This window comes from Juglans microcarpa x Juglans regia, chromosome 6D (genome assembly GCF_004785595.1).
Source record: "Juglans microcarpa x Juglans regia isolate MS1-56 chromosome 6D, Jm3101_v1.0, whole genome shotgun sequence".
In the NCBI taxonomy this organism is placed as follows: domain Eukaryota; kingdom Viridiplantae; phylum Streptophyta; class Magnoliopsida; order Fagales; family Juglandaceae; genus Juglans; species Juglans microcarpa x Juglans regia.
Window position 1 is genome coordinate 33950244 of NC_054604.1, and position 19130 is coordinate 33969373.

The 19130-nt window shown below is 38.7% G+C and overlaps 2 protein-coding genes across 3 annotated transcripts; one reads left to right on the forward strand and one right to left on the reverse strand.

Annotated features, from left to right (window-relative positions):
* The first annotated feature begins 702 nt into the window (after positions 1 to 702).
* On the forward strand, positions 703 to 14362 carry LOC121234774 (anaphase-promoting complex subunit 6). The gene is made up of 16 exons (XM_041130866.1): positions 703 to 1128; positions 1226 to 1360; positions 1615 to 1688; positions 1896 to 1935; positions 2214 to 2259; positions 2519 to 2598; positions 2734 to 2915; positions 3005 to 3130; positions 3734 to 3808; positions 4446 to 4571; positions 11897 to 11966; positions 12565 to 12647; positions 13035 to 13148; positions 13225 to 13324; positions 13675 to 13710; positions 14097 to 14362. Exons 1-16 carry the CDS (start codon positions 883 to 885, stop codon positions 14199 to 14201), a joined length of 1638 nt encoding a protein of 545 aa, XP_040986800.1. The 5' UTR covers positions 703 to 882; the 3' UTR covers positions 14202 to 14362.
* Positions 14363 to 14448: 86 nt separating this feature from the next.
* LOC121234776 (alpha-1,3/1,6-mannosyltransferase ALG2) lies at positions 14449 to 18832 on the reverse strand. Of its 2 annotated transcripts, none has more exons than XM_041130868.1 (8): positions 18701 to 18832; positions 17591 to 17677; positions 16519 to 16712; positions 16331 to 16436; positions 16069 to 16216; positions 15771 to 15910; positions 15035 to 15201; positions 14449 to 14919 (listed from the first exon to the last, which is right to left on the reverse strand). In XM_041130868.1, the coding sequence occupies exons 1-8, from the start codon at positions 18762 to 18764 to the stop codon at positions 14626 to 14628; spliced, it is 1200 nt and encodes a 399-aa protein (XP_040986802.1). In that variant the 5' UTR covers positions 18765 to 18832; the 3' UTR covers positions 14449 to 14625. The 2 variants fall into 2 exon arrangements, with proteins under 2 accessions (XP_040986802.1, XP_040986801.1); XM_041130867.1 differs by having other exon boundaries at positions 17591 to 17707.
* Positions 18833 to 19130: the final 298 nt, after the last annotated feature.

Genomic DNA, 19130 nt, shown 5'->3' on the forward strand with positions numbered 1-19130 from the left:
TTTATGTGGTTAGGCATATTGCCTACATCCAGGGGCATTTGAGGAGAGAAAATCTACTATATATATTTGTTTACAGTCTCTCATGGTCTCTTATTTCTCATTATACAAAGAAAATTGTAGTTCTTCTTGCTGAATAGGAGGTCTTCCTCAAGAGGTTGTTGAAGACGAATAAGAAGACGAAGAGAGCCCGTTGGTCATCTGGTCCATTGCTTTTATCACCTTCTCTATTGTGTGTCTGCCTTGATATGACCGGTCCTTTTGCATGTCTATTAGTAGAGGTGAGGCTTGACTATTGACGTGTCTGAGCATCCTTTATTTTTTCTACTTTTTCATAATATCCTTCTCTTACTATCTTCACCTATGGTCCTCTTTTACCTCTCACTCCCCTCCTCACCATTTTGTCCTCTAGTGTAGCTTGGTAGGTTGGGCCAAGCCTTCAGTAAGCCGGGTGTTTTATCTTCTACATAAACATTTTTATATAATCCATCAAAATTTAAGAGGATGAGTATTTAAAGGAAAACGATATATGCACACAGTTATTTATATAATTATATTTTAAATAAAAAATATTTTTAGAAAATAAAATATTTTTTTATAAATACTCTTATTATAAAATATGATTATATAAAGAATTATAAACAAAAATTATGCATGTATTATTAATCAATACTTGAAAAATATAAAAAAGTGGAAGACATTACCAAATCCGAACCTCCCGCTCATTTGAGTGTCCCCGCCCTCTAAATAAAGTTGTAAACCCCTAAATCGATCTTCTTCCTCTTCTTCTGTACAGTCTCGCTGACTCAAACAGTCGCAGTCCCCTTCTCCGTATTCAATTTTCTCCGTGAGAGAAAAAAAAAAAGAAATAATTAGTTAAAAAAAATGAGAGAGGAAGAGATAGAGAAGCTCAGGGGAGTGGTGCGGGACTGCGTGAGCAAGCACCTCTACTCCTCGGCCATTTTCTTCGCCGACAAAGTGGCGGCCTTCACCAAAGACCCCGCCGACATCTACATGCAGGCCCAGGCTCTCTTCCTCGGCCGCCACTTCCGCCGCGCCTTCCACCTCCTCAACGCCTCTCAGATCGTTCTCCGCGACCTCCGCTTCCGCTATCTCGCCGCCAAATGTCTTGTATTCTTCTTTCCCCCCATTAATCTCGCCGCCAAATCCTCGTGCCTCTTAGTTATGCTTTGTTTCGTTTTGATTTATTCGTATATGTGGTCATTAGGAGGAACTGAAGGAGTGGGACCAATGCCTCTTAATGCTCGGCGATGCCAAAGTGGATGAACATGGAAACGTGTTTGACACAAAGGACTCTAATGTCATGTACCTCGATAAAGATGGGGAGGACCGTGAGATAAATGTAAACACTTCTTCCGTCCCTTTATTTCTATTGCCGTGTCTAATTTAATTTGATCAGATTTATGTCCATACAAAATATCCGTCCATTCGACACCAATGTGCTTGATCAAGAAGCAATTATACTGTGAAATGCAGCTCAAATAAAAAAAAAAAAAAAAAAAAACCTCTGTTTTCTGTGATTTATAAATTGTTTTGGAGTGCTAATCATTACGAGGTTTGAAAGTACAGTAAGCTGATCTTTCAATCTTCTGACAGATATCTTCAGCTATATGCTTTCTAAGAGGTAAAGCATATGAAGCCTCGGACAACCGTGCCCAATCTCGACTGTGGTTAGTGTCTCGTGGAATTTTGCTCAATCATCTAATGATTCGAGGTCTTTTATTATAAATCTAAAATGAAACTTTTTTTTTTTATTGCCGTTTACTTTTACTAGCTTTGGAATTGTTATTGAATCTTGATAAGTGTGACTTTGACTGGAAAGAACTATTATGTTGGTTGAAGTTTTCTTTAATTTTTTCAATTTGTTATGTTTTCAGGTACAAAGCCGCTGTCAAAGCCGATCCTTTATGTTATGAGGTACCTGTCAACCATTATAAATTTTAGTTCCTCTGTTGATGTACAAGATCTACTCCCAAGAGAATATTAGCTTCTTCTTTGACTTATGTAATTTTATTTGAAGAAGGTGCACACTTCAAACATGTTCAGGATTTTCAAGCAACTCGTTAATTGCTTCTGCCTTAGTGATCATTAACAGCTTCATATCCTTTCACTACTTGTTTTTTCTATAGTTATGGAGATCTTTATATTAAATTGATATTATAATCATATTTTTCTTGTGGTTGTATCTATCCCAGGCTTTGGAGCGGCTTATTGAAAATCACATGCTGACTTGTGAGGAAGGTTAGAAGTCTTCAAGCTTTTTTTTTGTCATTTATGCATGCTGCTGTAGAGAAATGAATCCAGTTAGTATGAAACCGGCTTTCTGCATTCTAATGCATCTGTACTTTAATTTTGGTCTGATTTATTTTTGTCACTTGTTCTGGCATTGGATCAATCCGCTAAGTTTCCGTTTTGTTGCATCTGGATTCCTTCAAATAGCTATCTACTTTGGTTGAGATGATCCATTTCTTTAACCTTTTGATTTGCTGCTGAATCTCAGAGGCAAGTTTACTCTCGTCATTGCAAATTGGTCCTGAAGATGGATGGCTCTTGTCATTCTATTCATGTTTAATAAAGAAGGTAAGCAAAGAATTAGTCCAAATGTAAAAACATGTCAAATACCTCTGACTAGTTCACTTTTGTTCTCTTATTGTTACGTTGATTAAGGATTATTTTGCCATATGAAATCTTTGGTTCTGTTCATTGATTACCCAGTATGACAAAGAAAATGTTGTAGAAGCCAAATTCAGGGAACTTGAAAAAGAAAGTTGTATTAGTGACCCTTCCGATCCATCTGTCGTGTGTACACTAAAATCCAACACTGATCTTTTGGCCTGCAAGGCTGAATACTACCATCAATGCGGGGAATATCAAAAATGTTTTGAACTAACATCTGTGTAAGTTGTTTCCACTGGTTTGGAACTAGTGCTACGATGAATTCACAAGGTTTCTTTATTCAACCTGAGCTTTAGCATATGCATTACAGACTACTTGAAAAAGACCCTTTCCATCTGAAAAGTACCTTGGTGCATTTAGCAGCAGCCATGGAGCTTGGACATTCAAATGAGCTTTATCTTATGGCATGCAATTTAGTGAAGGACTATCCTCAAAAGTAAGTGTGGCTTTTATTATTGACTTCTCTATTGCTTTAGGCCTCGTTTGTTTTCACATATGAGATGAGATGAGTTGAGATTAAACTTAAAAGTTGAATAAAATATTGTTAGAATATATTTTTTTAATATTATTTTCGTTTTGGGATTTGAAAAAGTTGAATTGTTTATTTATTTTGTGTGGGAATTTGGGAAAGTTGTAATGATTAGATGAGATGTTGAGAGAAGTTGTGAAAATAAACAAGGCCTTAATGTCTTGGAATATTTAGATATGATGATACTCTTGGGTTGAAATCTGAGGTGTTTTATCACGCTTTCTGACATTGTCATCACCCACAACTCAGCATGGGATATTTTGCATATCACTAAGATTAAGGTATCTCAGGAAGTATGAGAATCTACAATAAAAGGCAGAAAAATAGTTTTGGCTTTCTCTTCCTCCGATGCGCCATTCACCCAAAAAACCAGAAAGTAATAAAGAAAAAACTTGAAATAGTGTTGTTTCAAGTTCATCGATATTGAATTATTGGTTCTCAAATTACCTTGGAAGTAGATGCTTTGAGTACCAACAGTCATTACTTATTCAGGACTTTTTTCTTTTTTAGGGCTTTATCATGGTTTGCTGTTGGTTGCTACTACTATTGCATCAAGAAGTACGACCAATCACGCCGTTATTTCAGGTAGGCCACAAATGTTATAACAGGGACCCGATCTATATTGTCTTACTCAATTGCTGCCTTATCTCTGTTAGATGTTTAAACTGAAGTTTGTTGGTTTTCTAGTATATGATTGGTTCACAAGTATAAAACCTTGTATGTTTGAAAGTATGGTATTCTGAGTTTATTACATTGTCTTTCCTCTATTTGTTATCCACCCTGCCTGAGAAAATAGGCTAGAAACATTGTTGAACTGCAATATTGGTTTCATTTACTATCCTTATATTGCTTAAATTCCCAATTAAATTTTTTTATTGTTTCTGGTCAATGGCCTGCACATTTTGGTTAGGCTTTTGACTGCAATGGTCTCCTAAGTGTATTTGATCTTTTTAATTTTCTCCAAATATGTGGGAATTTGTTTTCTTAATTGTGCACTTGATTGCTTGGAAATGTTCAATGCATCCATTAATGATGTTGTTTTGTTTATTAGTTTTTTCTATTATACCAGGTAATATAATATTACAAGAGGATTGGTAAAATCCTTTGTGATATGCTTATTACAATAATATTCTTTAACATCTGCCATCTGTTACTTCATTTTATGAAGTTTACGTGATTGTATTACTGAAGCTGAATTATTAGTCCTTGTTATACTCTACAGCAAGGCTACAAGTCTAGATGGAACATTTCCACCTGCTTGGATAGGTTATGGAAATGCATATGCCGCTAAAGATGAGGGTGATCAAGCAATGTCAGCATATCGAACTGCTGCTCGTTTATTTCCAGGGTATTGTGTTGTTCAATTTGACTCTTTTTTCAATGAATTATTATTGAACTATATTCTGCCACTTGACTGTAAATTGAAGAGTATCTTTTGACTGCGATTTCAGCTATACAGGCGTGACTTTTACTTTGTGTTTGATATGCTTTTAAGATTTTCCTCGTTTTCTCTAAAATTTCTTTAACAGTTTGTTTGTACATAAATGTAACTGCAGCTTCATATTATCCTTTATTCAGAAGATGTATTGCATTTTCACTTTTTAAAGTCCCAAAATCCTATGGACCATTCTTTGTAGTCAGTCTTGGCATTATCTTCTTTTTTTTTTTAATTTTTTTTTATGAATAAAAACTTTATTGAGACAAGTAACAATGCAAAGCCAAGTACACAGGAAGTATACAAAAACTGAACCTATTACATGTTAGGAATGAGAAAAAGAAACAAGAAAATCATGGACACTAGTTCCATTAAATACAATAGCTGAATCCTATTGAAATAAGGAATTAAAGAAAAAACATCTAAGTTCATCCACCTAGCGCTCCTTATCTTCAAAGCATTGACCATTCCTCTACCCAAATATACCACATAAGGCATAAAGGTATCATATTCCAAACAGCGGCAATTTGCACATTACCCCTTAAACCTCTCCAGCAAGCAAAAAGGCCCACCACCCTCCAAGGCATCACCCAAGCCATACCACACCTATTGAACACTTCATTCCATAACAACCTGGTCACATCACAGTGTAATAATAGATGATCCATTGATTCACCAAATTTCTTGCATAAGAAACACCAATCCAAAACAATTAATCCACGCTTTCTGAGATTATCCAACGTCAAAATCTTCCCTAAAGAAGCAGACCAGCCAAAGAACACAACCTTTGATGGCACCTTACTCTTCCAAATACTCTTCCAAGGAAAAGAATGAACCCCATTCGGCCTAGACAGCGTCTTATACCAAGAACGAACTGAAAACTTCTTGTTACCAGTAAGCATCCAGACCAACTTATCCCTCCTATCCCTCCCAAGCTGAGTAGGATACAATATACCAAACAATTCAGAAACTGCCCCCATTTCCCAATCATTCACAGATCTAGGAAAAAGAACATTCCACTGCAGAGATCCACTGGAACAATCCACAAACTCAGCCACGTAAGCATCCTGATTTTGAGAAATACGAAAAATATCTGGAATTTGGGAGGAAGGTTGAGGGAAAAAAAATGTGTTTTCATTTTGATACTGAAATTTTACTGTTTTGACAGAAAATTCCTGGGCTGATCAACTTTCTTAGTTGTTTTTTTTTGTTTTTGAGTTTTGGTTACTGCGATGGAATCAAGCAGGATGAGCCTTCCGAAGGGCATTGCAATAGAACAGAAAATGTTTGTGGTTGCAAGAAATGGACGTCAGGTCACTCTGTTTGAGAAGGGTTGGAAAGTTGCAACAGATGAGTTTGGGTGACAACTCGTTGGTTCTCTAAAGTATTAGACGATAGCCTGGAGGTTGGGAGGAAGGAGTTCTACTCTGCATATCGAGATGGAGATAAAAGGGTATATAGCCCAGCGGTGTTCGAACGCCAGAGGTTTCTTCATGGCGTTAGTGGAGTATGGCGGGGGAGGTCGCCAGAGTTGCATCTTTATTCCTGAAGATAGGAATGGAGCGGGATGGAGGAAACTTGCAAAGGAGCTGTTGGAAGTTGGAGGCGGTTGTCTGCGTCTGTCTCCATCAACAACGATGGGACACACGTCAATTTCTCGGTCGTACATGGAGGTGCTTCAAACACAGAAGAGGTCACCTCGAGACGTGTAGTGCAGTGCTAGGGATAGCAAGTCAGGTTTAGGGGGCACCACTCTTTCGGCAGGGGCTCAAAATCGACAGGGGGAAGGCAGAGAATTGGTTGGTCTGAAAGAAGAAAGTTTACTGATGGCTTTGAACGAGTTGGGGAAGCGTCTGAGTGATATAGTTGAGGAAGTGAAGGGACTAAAACGGTGCGTAAAGGGTAAGGGACTTATGCAGGAGGGCCTGGGCCAGGCTTGTGGCATTTTGGGCTCTTACTCGGGCCGAGATAAAGGATCCATGGGTTGCAAGGTCTCTAGCCAGCCAAAGGAAGTTGATAGGGCCATTGGCTCTAATGCTGGGCCTAACCCCATGGGGAGGCCTCCATCGTGTAAGCAGCAAGGCCCGGTATGGAGGAAGAAGATGCAGCAGGGCATGGGCTCGGTGACTGTAGCTGAGCCACTGTCGCAGGGGGAGGGTCAGGCGACCTCACCGAAGGCGGCCGACGTTCCGTCTGAGTCCCTGCCAGCATCGAGTGCCGTTATGGAGAACGGAAACGCAAACCTCAGTTGTCGCGTCTCTCTAAACAACTCTGTTGCGGGCGCCAGCGATCTTTCAACATCGGAATTTGCACAGAACCTCTCGCTGGTGACTTCTGGTGATCCCACGCCTTTAACCCAGGTGATTAGCACTTCGGAAATTGAAGAGGTGAATTTAATCCCCTTGGGATCCCCTATGTCTTTGGCTGGGCAGAGCATTTGTAACTCTCTCACTGGAGTTCGTGAGCTGGAATACTTATCGGACATTGGAGGGGATCACTGTGAAGTTCTCCCTAGGGGGGGTCTGACAGGGGAAACTTACAGTTGGCCATCTGTGAAGGCACTGAAGAGGACTGTCTTGAGGGGGGGGGGTTGCTGATCCCATATGTATGGTTCATCCTAGCCCTAACTCAGAAAGATTCATTTCGGAATGGGTCTTTAAGAAAGTTGAAGATATTCAAGATATTATTGGGGTGTCCTGTGTAGGTTGTGAAGAACAGTTTAGAGCTCTTCTAGTGGCCATTGAAGACAATAGTTTGAAATCAGCCATTAAGAGAGATCGGGAACTTAAAAGGCTTGAATGTACTATCAAATATGCGGCAAAGGAAGGGAGTGGTGGAAGGGATAGACTCAAGGGGAGGGGGGAAGGGAGTGGTGGAAGGGGTAGACTCAAGGGGAGGGGGGCCACTCTTGCTTATGAAGCTTAAGATCCTTTCTTGGAACGTGCGAGGGCTTAATGATCGCAATAAGCGCCTTCACATTAAATCTTTATTGCGAGCTTGGAAGGTTGATGTGGTGTGTTTACAAGAAACAAAGTTACGGGTCATTGATAGAAGAATTATTCGCACTTTGTGGGGGTGTTTGTATGTGGGTTGGTCATATTTGGCTTCGTCTGGAGTGTCAGGTGGTATTCTCCTTATGTGGGATAAAAGGGTGGTGGACGCAGTAGAGGAGGGTGTTGGCTCTTTTTCGGTTGTGAGCTGTTTTAAAAATGTGGTAGATGGGTGGGAGTGGGCTTTCGCGGGTATATATGGGCCTAACTCGAGTAGAGATAGGAGAAGACTTTGGGAGGATTTAGTGGGCTTATACTTTTCTTGGGAGGTGCCATGGTGTATGGTTGGGGATTTTAGCATCGTCCGTTTTCCTAGCGAGAGATCGGGGGATTGTAGACTCTCTCTCGCTATGGAAGAGTTCTCGGAATTCATTTTTGATCTAGATCTCATGGATTTTCCTATGGTCGGTGGTGAATTCACATGGTCTAATAGTCGGAGATGGTCGAGATTGGATAGATTTCTAGCCTCTTCGTCATGGGAGGCTCATTATCCAGATTTGTGCCAAAAGAGGCTAACCCGTGTTTGCTCGGATCATTTTCCTATACTATTAGATTGTGGAGGCATTCATGGGAGATGGCGGTACTTCAAGTTTGAAAATATGTGGTTAGCAGATGATGGTTTTGTGGAGAAGGTGCGACTTTGGTGGGCCTCTTATAATTTTGAAGGCACCCCCAGTTTCATTTTAGCAGGTAAGTTTAAGGCATTGAAACAAGATATAAAAAAGTGGAACTCGGAAGTTTTTGGTAATGTTGTCAACCAAAAAGAGTCCCTTATGGAGGAACTACAGGATTTGGAGGGAAGGGAGTTGATGGGAGATACATCGGAGGAGACGAAATTGAGGAAGAATTCAGCAGTGACGGATTTGGAGAGGGTTCTGTTGATGGAGGAGATTTCTTGGCGACAGAAATCCAAGGCCCTTTGGCTTAAAGAGGGGGATAAATGTACGAAATTCTTTCATAAAGTGGCTAATTCTCATAGGCGTAACAATGCCATTGAGACTCTTCATTCAGGTACTCAAATGATCACTTCCTCCTCTGAATTAGAAAATCATATTGTACATTACTATGAGGACCTCCTCACAGAACCGGCATGTTGGAGGCCGAAGCTTGATAACTTGTTTGAGTCCATTGACTCTTAGAGTGCGAGTTGGCTGGAAAGAATTTTTGAAGAAGATGAAGTTCATAAGGTTATTATTAGCATGGCCAAGGATAAAGCACCGGGCCCGAATGGCTTCTCGATGGAATTTTTTCAAACATGTTGGGATATTATCAAATGTGACGTTATGAAGGTTTTTGGGGAATTTCACTCTTTCAGAAAGTTTGAAAAATGCCTCAATGTGACTTTCATTGCTCTTATTCCAAGGGCCACGACAATTGAGGAGTTTCGTCCCATAAGCCTAGTAAGTGGAGTTTATAAGATCATTGCGAAGGTCTTGGCCAATCGCCTAAGTCAGGTGTTGGAACAAATTATTTCTAAGCCTTAAAATGCGTTTGTTCGTGGGAGACAAATCCTAGACTCGGTTCTAATAGCCAATGAATGCCTGGATCATAGGTTGCAGGAGGGAGTCCCTGGTATTTTATGTAAGATTGACATGGAAAAGGCATATGATCATGTGAACTGGGATTTTCTCATATACCTACTTGGGAGATGTGGCTTTGGTAATAAATGAATTTCTTGGATTCAACATTGTGTCTCCACCGCCTGTTTCTCAGTGCTAGTGAATGGCACCCCGGTTGGCTTCTTTAACAGTTCTCGTGGGTTGAGGTAAGGGGATCCACTATCCCCTCTTCTCTTTGTTATAGTCATGGAGGCACTTGGCCGGATGGTTAAGGCAGCGGTGGGAGGCGGTTTTCTATCAAGTTTCTCGGTGGGTAATGGCAATAATGGCTCAATCATAATTTCCCATCTCTTGTTTGCAGATGATACTCTTCTTTTTTGTGAAGCGGATCATGGCCAGATTCAAACTATACGAGCTCTTTTATTATGTTTTGAAGCTATATCGGGGCTTAAGGTGAACCTGAGTAAATCTGAGATGGTTGCATTAGGTGAAGTGCCCAACATCAACAATTTGGCTAGTCTCTTGGATTGTAAAGTATCCTCGTTGCCAATGAAATATTTGGGCCTCCCGTTGGGGGAGACTTTTAAGGCTAGAGCCATTTGGGATAGGGTCGTGGAGAAGACGGAGAAAAGGCTGGCTGGTTGGAAACAGATGTATTTATCGAAAGGGGGTCGGCTCACATTACTTAAGAGGACTCTAACTAACCTTCCCACCTATTTTTTATTTTTGTTTCCTTTGCCTGCAGGAGTGGCGAACAGGATTGAAAAACTATTTCGGGCCTTCTTATGGGGGGGAGGAAAAGAAAATTCATCTCGTTAATTGGTCCCAAGTTTGTTCTCCAATTTCGAATGGGGGATTGGGAGTATGCAACCTGAGGACCTTTAATAAAGCTTTGTTGGGGAAATGGTTGTGGAGGTATCCCTCGGAGGGGGAGTTGTTGTGGAGAGAAATTATTGTTTGTAGACACGGAAGTGAGTGGGGGGGTTGGTGCTCAAAGGAAGTGCGGGGAGGGTATGGTGTGGGCTTATGGAAATTCATTAGGAAGGGGTGGTCGAGTTTTGTAAGCTATATCAGGTTTGTGGTTGGAGAGGGTACAAAAATTAGGTTCTGGCAAGACATTTGGTGTGGTGATCGGGCTCTTAACACGATGTTTCCAGCCCTATATAGTATTGCAACGAACAATGAAGCTTCTGTGGCAGATGTGCGGGGATCCCCTCACGGCCCTCTTCAATGGAATGTCCGTTTCAACCGGGATCTTCATGATTGGGAATTGCCCACTGTTTCGGATTTCTTAAGCTTGATATATGCCACGGGAAACACTACGGCACAGGGGGATAAGATGTAGTGGAGGATTAATGGCAACAAGAAATGTACAATCAGGGCGTACTACAAAATATTATTATCACAAGCTGGTGCACATTTCCCTTGGAAGGCTATCTGGAGGTCTCGTGTGCCCTCTAAAGTGGCATTCTTTGTATGGACAGCTGCTCTTGGGAAGATATTGACCACGGATAATCTGAGAAAGAGGGGCTGCGTTGTGATGAATTGGTGTTATTTATGCAAAAAGGATGGAGAATCAGTAGATCACTTACTTTTACATTGTGAGGTGACAAAGGTGTTATGGGATGAGATCTTTCGAAGAGTCGATGTTGCTTGGGTGATGCCTTCGAGGGTGGTGGATTTATTGGCTTGTTGGAGGAAGATTCAGGGCCATCCTCAAGTGGCAGCAGCGTGGAGAATGATTCCGTTATGTATCATGTGGTGTATTTGGTCATAAAGAAATGAACGGTGTTTTGAAGATAGGGAGCGCACAATGGCGGAACTACAAAATTTTTTCTTTCACACTTTAATGCTATGGTTTTCAGTCATTGTGCTAAATGGAAACAATATGCATGACTTCCTCGCTTTATTCTCTTGATCTTAGAATGTATTTAGGTGTTCTTTTGTACACTTCCTGTATACTCAGGCTATGCCTATTTCATTCGTATTAATATATTTACTCTTACTTATCAAAAAAAAAAAAAAACAGCACAAAGAGCCTACCACCACACCAAGGATCATGCCAAAAACGAATTCTAGAGCCATTCCCAACCACAAAGACGACATGTTTTACAAAAGCATCCCAACCTCTCCTAATATTTTTCCACGCCCCCACACCATAAGTACCTCTTACCTCCTTAGAACTCCATGCCCCCCAAGCCTTGGCATTATCTTAGGGTGAAGTTGTTTTGTAATACCTCAGAATGAGTATAAGAGGATGGCGAATGTGCCTGCATTGCGTGAGGAGGAGAAGTTCTTGCAATTTATAGTGATTTCAAAGGGCTCCAATTGTTTTATTTTTTCTTCAATAAGTAGAAGTAAAACTTTATTGGTAGTAAAAGGCATGGCCCAAGTTTTTCTTACTTATAAAAAAAAGACATGGCCCAAGTACACAAGAAGTATACACAGACTAGTCTTTTTTTAGTCTTTCCTTGGGTCGTTACATGTTTTCTCTGTAATTTGAGGATGTGTAACAGATTGACATGGTCACAGATTTTGCCTCCTGTTGTTCATTTTTTATTTTATAAAATTTTCTTTTATTTATAAATTGTTCCTTTACAGGTTAAGTGTTGATCTTCACTTATTCCAGGTGTCATTTACCAACTTTGTACATTGGAATGGAGTATATGCGAACACACAGCTTTAAGCTTGCTGAACAGGTTCTCAAGCCTCTTGTAAACATTGGAAAATTGTCCTTGTGGTTTTGATTTTCTTGCAAGAAATATGACATCTTACCATGTTGTTGCTAGAAGACTATCTTTGTGAACTTGTCTTGTGGAAGTTGCGGTTTAAGTTTGAGCAAGCTGTATACCTTTTTACCTGAAGTGATTTTGATAAACTTCTCCACTAAGTACTATCATAGAATTGGAAGTGTCGTATTATTGATTTTGAATTATTTATTGCATCCTCATCTCCATATTCAATTAAGATTTATAGAATTCTATGAAATGTGTCCAAAAGAAAAAAATAATTAAAAAAGAAGAAAAACTATGAATACCATGCTTATACTTCAGAAGCTAAAACAGGTTCATATGCTTGTAATTTTACTTTTGTCTGGGTATTTGGTTGAAAAGAAGACATGGATTATGAATAGATGTTACAACTCACTTGGTAGTTACTTTGTATTACTATTTCAATCATCGTATTCTATTGTGTTTCTTATTTTTTAAGCAGCATTGGTGGCTTCTCTATCCATGTATCCTCTTGATTATTGTTTTATTAAACTTCCAAATTTTTGATAGAGATATTTGCCTTCAGTTTTTTATGCAGGCCAAGACAATATGCCCTTCAGATCCGCTTGTTTATAATGAACTAGGTGTTGTTGCTTATCATATGAAAGAGTAAGCGTATTTTCCCTTCATGAAGAATGTCCCTCTCAAATTTATTGCATTATGTTCTTGTGAAATGTATTTGCATATAGCCTGTGTTACACATGTTTAAAGCTTTTAGTACATGTAACCCAATATCCTGTTTGATCGATATCAATGCAAAATAAAGCCCTTACAATATAGGTTGCTTCTTGACGAAATTAAAGTAGATAAAAGTTTTCTGATTTTCCAATCCTCAGAAATAGTAATAGTTGATGTTTAATTTGTAAAATTGACTCGTTTCAATGCTTCAGAGAGATGCTTCTTGGTAATGGATCAATTAAAACCTTGTAATTTGTACATCTTGTTATGGATACATTTTTTCTGATTTTGACCTGTATAATTTTGTACTTTGATCAGGTATAACAAAGCTGTGTGGTGGTTTGAGAAGACTTTGGCACACATTCCATCTCCTATAAGTGAATTATGGGAACCAACCGTAGTTAATCTTGCCCATGCATACCGAAAATTAAAGTATGTGATTAAAATGGGTTGTTAGGACCGGTTGATATGATTTTGCTTGTACTAATAATGGAAACCCATGTATCAGGATGTACAATGAAGCAATTTCACACTATGAGAAAGCACTCACATTAACTACAAGAAGTGTGAGCACTTATGCAGGCCTTGCATACACTTATCATTTACAGGTATCTCAGATTTTTGTATCCTCTTATGTTTCTCATTACTTTTTATCTTCTTTTTTCCTCCTTAATTGATTGAATAACTTTGGTGAAAAGAACGAGTAAAAAAACTCAAGTGAGAAAAAGTGTACCACTTTTGTTGCCTTCTTTAAGGCCTTTGAATGCCCACCTCTAGCAATAAGCAATCCGCAGATCAATCATCAGTAACGGAGCTGATGTTTGCATGCAACTTGGGAGAGCAACTGTTTCTAGTTGAAATCCTAGGATTAGTGTATCTACATGTTTTTGCATGTGTTAGGTGTTTTGTCAAGGTACAACGATGTTAATATTTCTGTTTCCATTTGACCTACCTGCAGGATAACTTTACTGCAGCGATTACATATTATCACAAGGTGCGCAATCAGTGACTGATTATATTCACTTACTACCTTTCATTTTAGGCACGACAAACACACCATTGTTAACACTTGGGTGTCCCTGAAAAATGGTTCTGCGCTGTTTTGATTTAGTTGGTGTCTATTTAAACGAATATCTTTTTTATTGCCATGGTCATAATACTTTAAAAATACCTTGAAAGTAATTTTATGAAAGTTTCTAAATATTCACTAACATTGTTTTTTCGCATCTCCGGATATGAATATGTTGGGTTGGGTTACATGATATGATAATTGTGTTTGCATGAAAGAAAAGATTGTATCAAGAAGTAGTAGTATGGCATTATAAACTCTGGTTTTGTTTTACTGATTTGAATTTGTTTCCATTTATGTCATGAAATCAGGCTCTATGGCTGAAATCCGATGATCAGTTCTGCACTGAAATGTTAAGTTTAGCTCTTGTAGATGAATGCAGCCGCGGCATAGACCCCAAAATTGAAATTCGATGAAGTGAAGTTTTGGTTTGATGCTAATATTATTCTTTCTACTCTTTTGCTTGAAGCTAATATAAGCAGTTAAAATGGATCCTATCCTGCTTTTATCATCAATTGTGATGCCCGTAACTGTGCAACATGTTGAACAAATCTTCATCGCATGGCTTTATCCATGATATTCTTTCTTTCTTTCTTTCTTTTGTTTTCTTGCATTACGTGGTATGACCTAAGCACAATCAAATTTCTCACAATTTAATAAGGATTGAGACCCGCAAAAAGACAATTGTCATCAAATCCGCCAAAACCTATTAGTTCACGGCTGACTCAGCCAAGCAACTGAAGTTACGTGAGTTCATCACGGGGAAACATTGTTTTGTATTACCAAAAATAGACTGTACATGGCAGCTTTCATCTTCTGACTGAATGCTATTCATTATTCTTAGTCTCTCTTGGGCCTAGCAACGTCAGAAAGATATTGATTCAGACGCAGACCGAACATCTTTGTCGAGAATGATTCGGTAACATGACGCCGGGCCTCTTTACCCATTATCTTTGCCATCTGAGGGTCCTGAACAAGTTTGGCCATGGCCGAAGAGAACTGCTGTGGGGTAGGATCACAAAGATATCCTGTCTCCCCATCCTTAATTGTCTCTACAGGTCCCCCACTGTTGCATGCAATGACAGGTTTATAAGCTGCCATTGCCTCCAGAGGAACAATCCCAAAATGCTCATCCTGCACTAAATGAACATTCACATATTAACCCTCTTTTTCTTTTCCAAATCTGATCAGTTTGGGGGGCAAATGCCAATGATTGAACATAGATGCAATGTACCAAATGCCATCGTACCTTTGGTGTATAGATTACACACAGGCATTGGGAGAGAAGTGCATTTCTTTCAGCTGTTGAGCATGATGTAATGAAGTTAACCCGGTGAGAAACTCCTTCCCTTTCTGCTAAACTTTTAAGCTCCTCCAAGTATTCAACATTCTCTTTCAGGCGTTTATCATACCCACCTACAATAATATATGTGGATGATTTATACTGCCCATAATTGCAAAAGACAATCAAGCTTCTGCCTTGTAAATGAGCAACTAGTAAGGGCTTCACATATCTGAGAATACTATGATATGGTCAAGTTTCATCCAACATAATTATTTGGTTTTTACATAACCGGTAATAAACATTGCTCCATTACTCCATTTTATAGAAAATTCCTAATTCACCAGTAATAAGTATCTGCAGCATGTTGATTTCACCGTGCACAAAAACGCCTAACATAAAAGCCCAACCCCATATAGCGTAGGTCTAAACAGGATGATCCACAAACAAAGATAGCAACATGCCTCTCATGTTCAACTACAGAGAGTCCAACTGCTACACTGAGGATTACAGCAGCTATATGGAAACCCAGTGCTGAAAATTTCATTGCAAGACATCTATACTTCTAATTGGTCACTACTACACAATTATTCTTAGTTGAAGAACACAATGTGGCCTCAGCATAAATAAGGTGGTGATGAACAGAAGGTACTCAAAGGCATTAAATAAATAGTGTGAACTCACAAAATCATTTGCGACTTGCCTGCAATGGTCAACGAAGCATCATCCAGGTTATGATTTTGGAAGACATCTCCTTCAGGTGTGTGAAGCATAGCAAAAGCTGAAATTGCCAATTCCATATTCTTTTTTCTTTCGAATCGGTTGATTGAAAGAAAATTCAACCTAGACAAAAAATGACAATACAAATAAGAATCAGATTATTAAGCTTATGCTGGGGGGGGGGGGGGGGTAGGGGGGGAACAAGGTAATAGAAAGGTCTACACGTAGCACTCTATGTCCAAAACTAGAAGATACCACGAGATATACAAATATGTGGTTACTTAGTTGAATGGGGTTCATCAAACTGATCGACATTAACGGCTGGATACAGAACAGCTGGCAGAATTCCTCGAGTATGAAGATGCTTGAATGTATTTGCAAAGGTAGATGCAGTAAATCTGCTATTAACAAGTATCATATCTGCCATTCCTGGACTCCCCCAAAAACAAAGATAAGAAATGATATGATTATAATGCACAAGGATAAATTGAGGTTGTGGGGATAATTGACAAGAGCAGCAAAAGTCAAGACATGGAATCAAACCAGTGGTTATTTCTTCTATTAAATCAATTGGTTTCCTATAAATCCTCCTGAGAACAGTAGAGTGTTGAGCCAGCAGAAGATCTGGAAAATGACAATAGAACACAACCTGGGAAAAAGAGTGTAGTTCATGAGACAGCTGTGATGCCAGGACATCCAGGTAGCAGTTTATATGAAAGAAGTATAAATACCTTTATTGACGTTTTAAGTTTCAGTATTGGAATAACAACAGAAACCTGATCTGCTAGTACAACATCGAAGGATGGCCACATGAACAGCACACAAAGAGCAACAAAAATGCACCGCAGATATGCACATAGAGCATGAAAACGGTAGAAAATATGCCGGGGCAGGAAGGCACCATACACAGTAACTATAAAGGAACCTGGACAACCAGTGAAAATTTGGTATATATAAGAACACTAGATGCAGATAATCATGATAAAATACCGAGCATCAATTTCCATCCATAGAAGTTGTAACTATGCTTAATGTTGTTCCCAAAAATAATTATTGTTATTCTAGTATATTTTTGTCGGATCTTCAAAACAAGGCACCTCACAACATACATACACGTACATAAACACATTCGTATGCACATATCGATATATATACATAAATCTCATTTGACACACTGCATATTGAGGGCCGTGTAGAATAAATATCCACATTTAATGTTTGGCACAACCATAGGATCGGAGATATTAATTACTTTGGATTTTTAATCCTCCACATGGAGGTAGATGGTATTCTTATTTATGACTAGTGGAGATAATAACATGGATATCTTGTTGGTTGCCTAAAAATTGAAATGATCCCCTTGATGTCACCACCAACAATCTCAAGATTGCAGCTGGCCACTCATTCTTGCCACCATGCTCAACTGCCAGCCCCTCAAGCTTACAATTAACTGCTAACTGCAGCCTGCTCAAGTTTGCACGTCAAACCAATTTCCAGTAATGCTTCTTTCATAATTATCATTCCACAGCTGATAAATTAAGCTAAGCCTGCAGCCTTCCAGTCTTGATGGATGCTTAGAATATCTATTTAAATACACTACATGCATCTTTTTTATTATTGATAAGTAAAAAAAAATTAATTAAAAGGTGCAATCCAAGTACACAAGAATTATACAAGAAAGACACCCATCTAAAAGGAGAGAAAGATATAAGCAAGAATAAGACAGAAAAATAACAAACTCAAAAAAAAATTGTTACTCGATTAGTTCCCACCTTAACAGAGAAGCCCGAAAAGGTAACTCACCGGAAAGAGTTTCCTCAAAACATCGAGTTCTGTCATGGTGTGCTGTGAAAATATGGACATTGTGCCCATGAGATGCAAGTTCGACGGCTGCATCAACAATTAATCTTTCTGCTCCACCTACAGATTATGGGAAGGTACCCACATGACAAACTAAATATTAAAAGGTTTCAACAAGAACTGAAATAGGCAAGAACATCTTCCTTGTGCACAGGTAGGTTTGCAACAAATTCACAAATGATGAACTACGCCAAAATTAACTTTTATTTGATAAATTAATAGCCCATCTGGTTGTACCTCTGCTTGGTTTGATTTTTAATTATCTTCTCAATTTTTAGACAACCACAGTTTCTAGGGTTGATGTTGTTTTCTATAACAACTCTGAAACACGCGATTACTGATTGTTGTAAAACCATGGGAGTTCAATCTATGCTTTCAAAGAAAAGCTACAAAAGCGAGTGAATGTATTTCACATCGACAATTTCCAATGCGACCACCACCACCACCTCCTTTCTCATTACAAACTCCACAACCTCCACCAACCCCATTGATTCCATGGCAAGGGCAATGTCAACTGCCTTCCAAATCCTCCACAGATTATTTCATTCCAAGAGTCGTGCAAAACTGTTTCCTAATTTTAGAACTAAGAAAAGTGTTATTGTCTATTCCCACATTGAATCTTGCTTCTATATCAAAATTCCAAGACTCAAAGCACGACCCCCGTCTCACTCCATTGCTTTGGCCGAAAAATCTACACGCCAAAGTCTTGACATTTCAATTCAAGTAACTCGATGAAAATGAGAAGCTAGCAAAAATACATTTCCTTTGCTACGATATGAATAGTACCACTCGAAGTTTTTGCAGCAGGAAAAAAATTTAAAAACAAAAGCCACGACGCCCAGTCTGATTGCCTCGAAATGGAATGAGTCAATTTACTCGATAGCCATAAAGAGCCAAATCCAAAACATCCCGATTGCCTAGTGGGTTCTTCACCAGTTCGGATTTTTGTGTACATGAAGAGCCCATTAATCGAGCAACCAAACCAATTACCCCGATTTATCTTAAAGAAGAAAAGAGAGAAGGAGAGATGAGAGCAGAAACGAGGGCATTTACCTATACCAAGATCCGGATGGATGATGGCTACGTTCAGTTTGGAGCTCCCCTCCTTTTTCTCCATGCTGCTTGCTTATTGATTCGAGTTGAGATCCTGCAATAAAAATTTAAAAACTAGGTATTTCAAACTACGAGTGATAAGGTCTCGTTTGAAAGTTGCTCAATTCATTTATGTAGTTATAATTTTTTTTGAATTTTTACATCAAATATAATAAATAATTTAATTTATTAAATTTTAAAATAATTTTTTTAAATTTTCACATAAAATATAATAAATAATTCAATTTTTATTCTATTATTTACAAACTATTTCAATTCATCTCTGAATCCAAACACCTTATTATTATTTTTAACAAAATGATGGTATTTATTTTTTTTATTTTTTTATTTTAGTAATTAAATAAGTGATTATTTAAAAAAAAATTAAAAA

What these genes read in the sequence shown, in the direction of transcription:
- LOC121234774 (XM_041130866.1), top strand. Translation starts at nt 883, where the DNA reads ATGAGAGAGGAAGAGATAGAGAAGCTCAGGGGAGTGGTGCGGGACTGC. An exon ending in TGTTTTGAACTAACATCTGT is followed by an intron (nt 2,916 to 3,004) that starts GTAAGTTGTTTC and finishes TATGCATTACAG; the next exon opens with ACTACTTGAAAAAGACCCTT. An exon ending in CGATTACATATTATCACAAG is followed by an intron (nt 13,711 to 14,096) that starts GTGCGCAATCAG and finishes TCATGAAATCAG; the next exon opens with GCTCTATGGCTGAAATCCGA.
- LOC121234776 (XM_041130867.1), bottom strand. Translation starts at nt 18,764, where the DNA reads ATGGAGAAAAAGGAGGGGAGCTCCAAACTGAACGTAGCCATCATCCAT. An exon ending in TTTTGAGGAAACTCTTTCCG is followed by an intron (nt 16,713 to 17,590) that starts GTGAGTTACCTT and finishes CTGGTTGTCCAG; the next exon opens with GTTCCTTTATAGTTACTGTG. An exon ending in AATAGAAGAAATAACCACTG is followed by an intron (nt 16,217 to 16,330) that starts GTTTGATTCCAT and finishes GGGGGAGTCCAG; the next exon opens with GAATGGCAGATATGATACTT.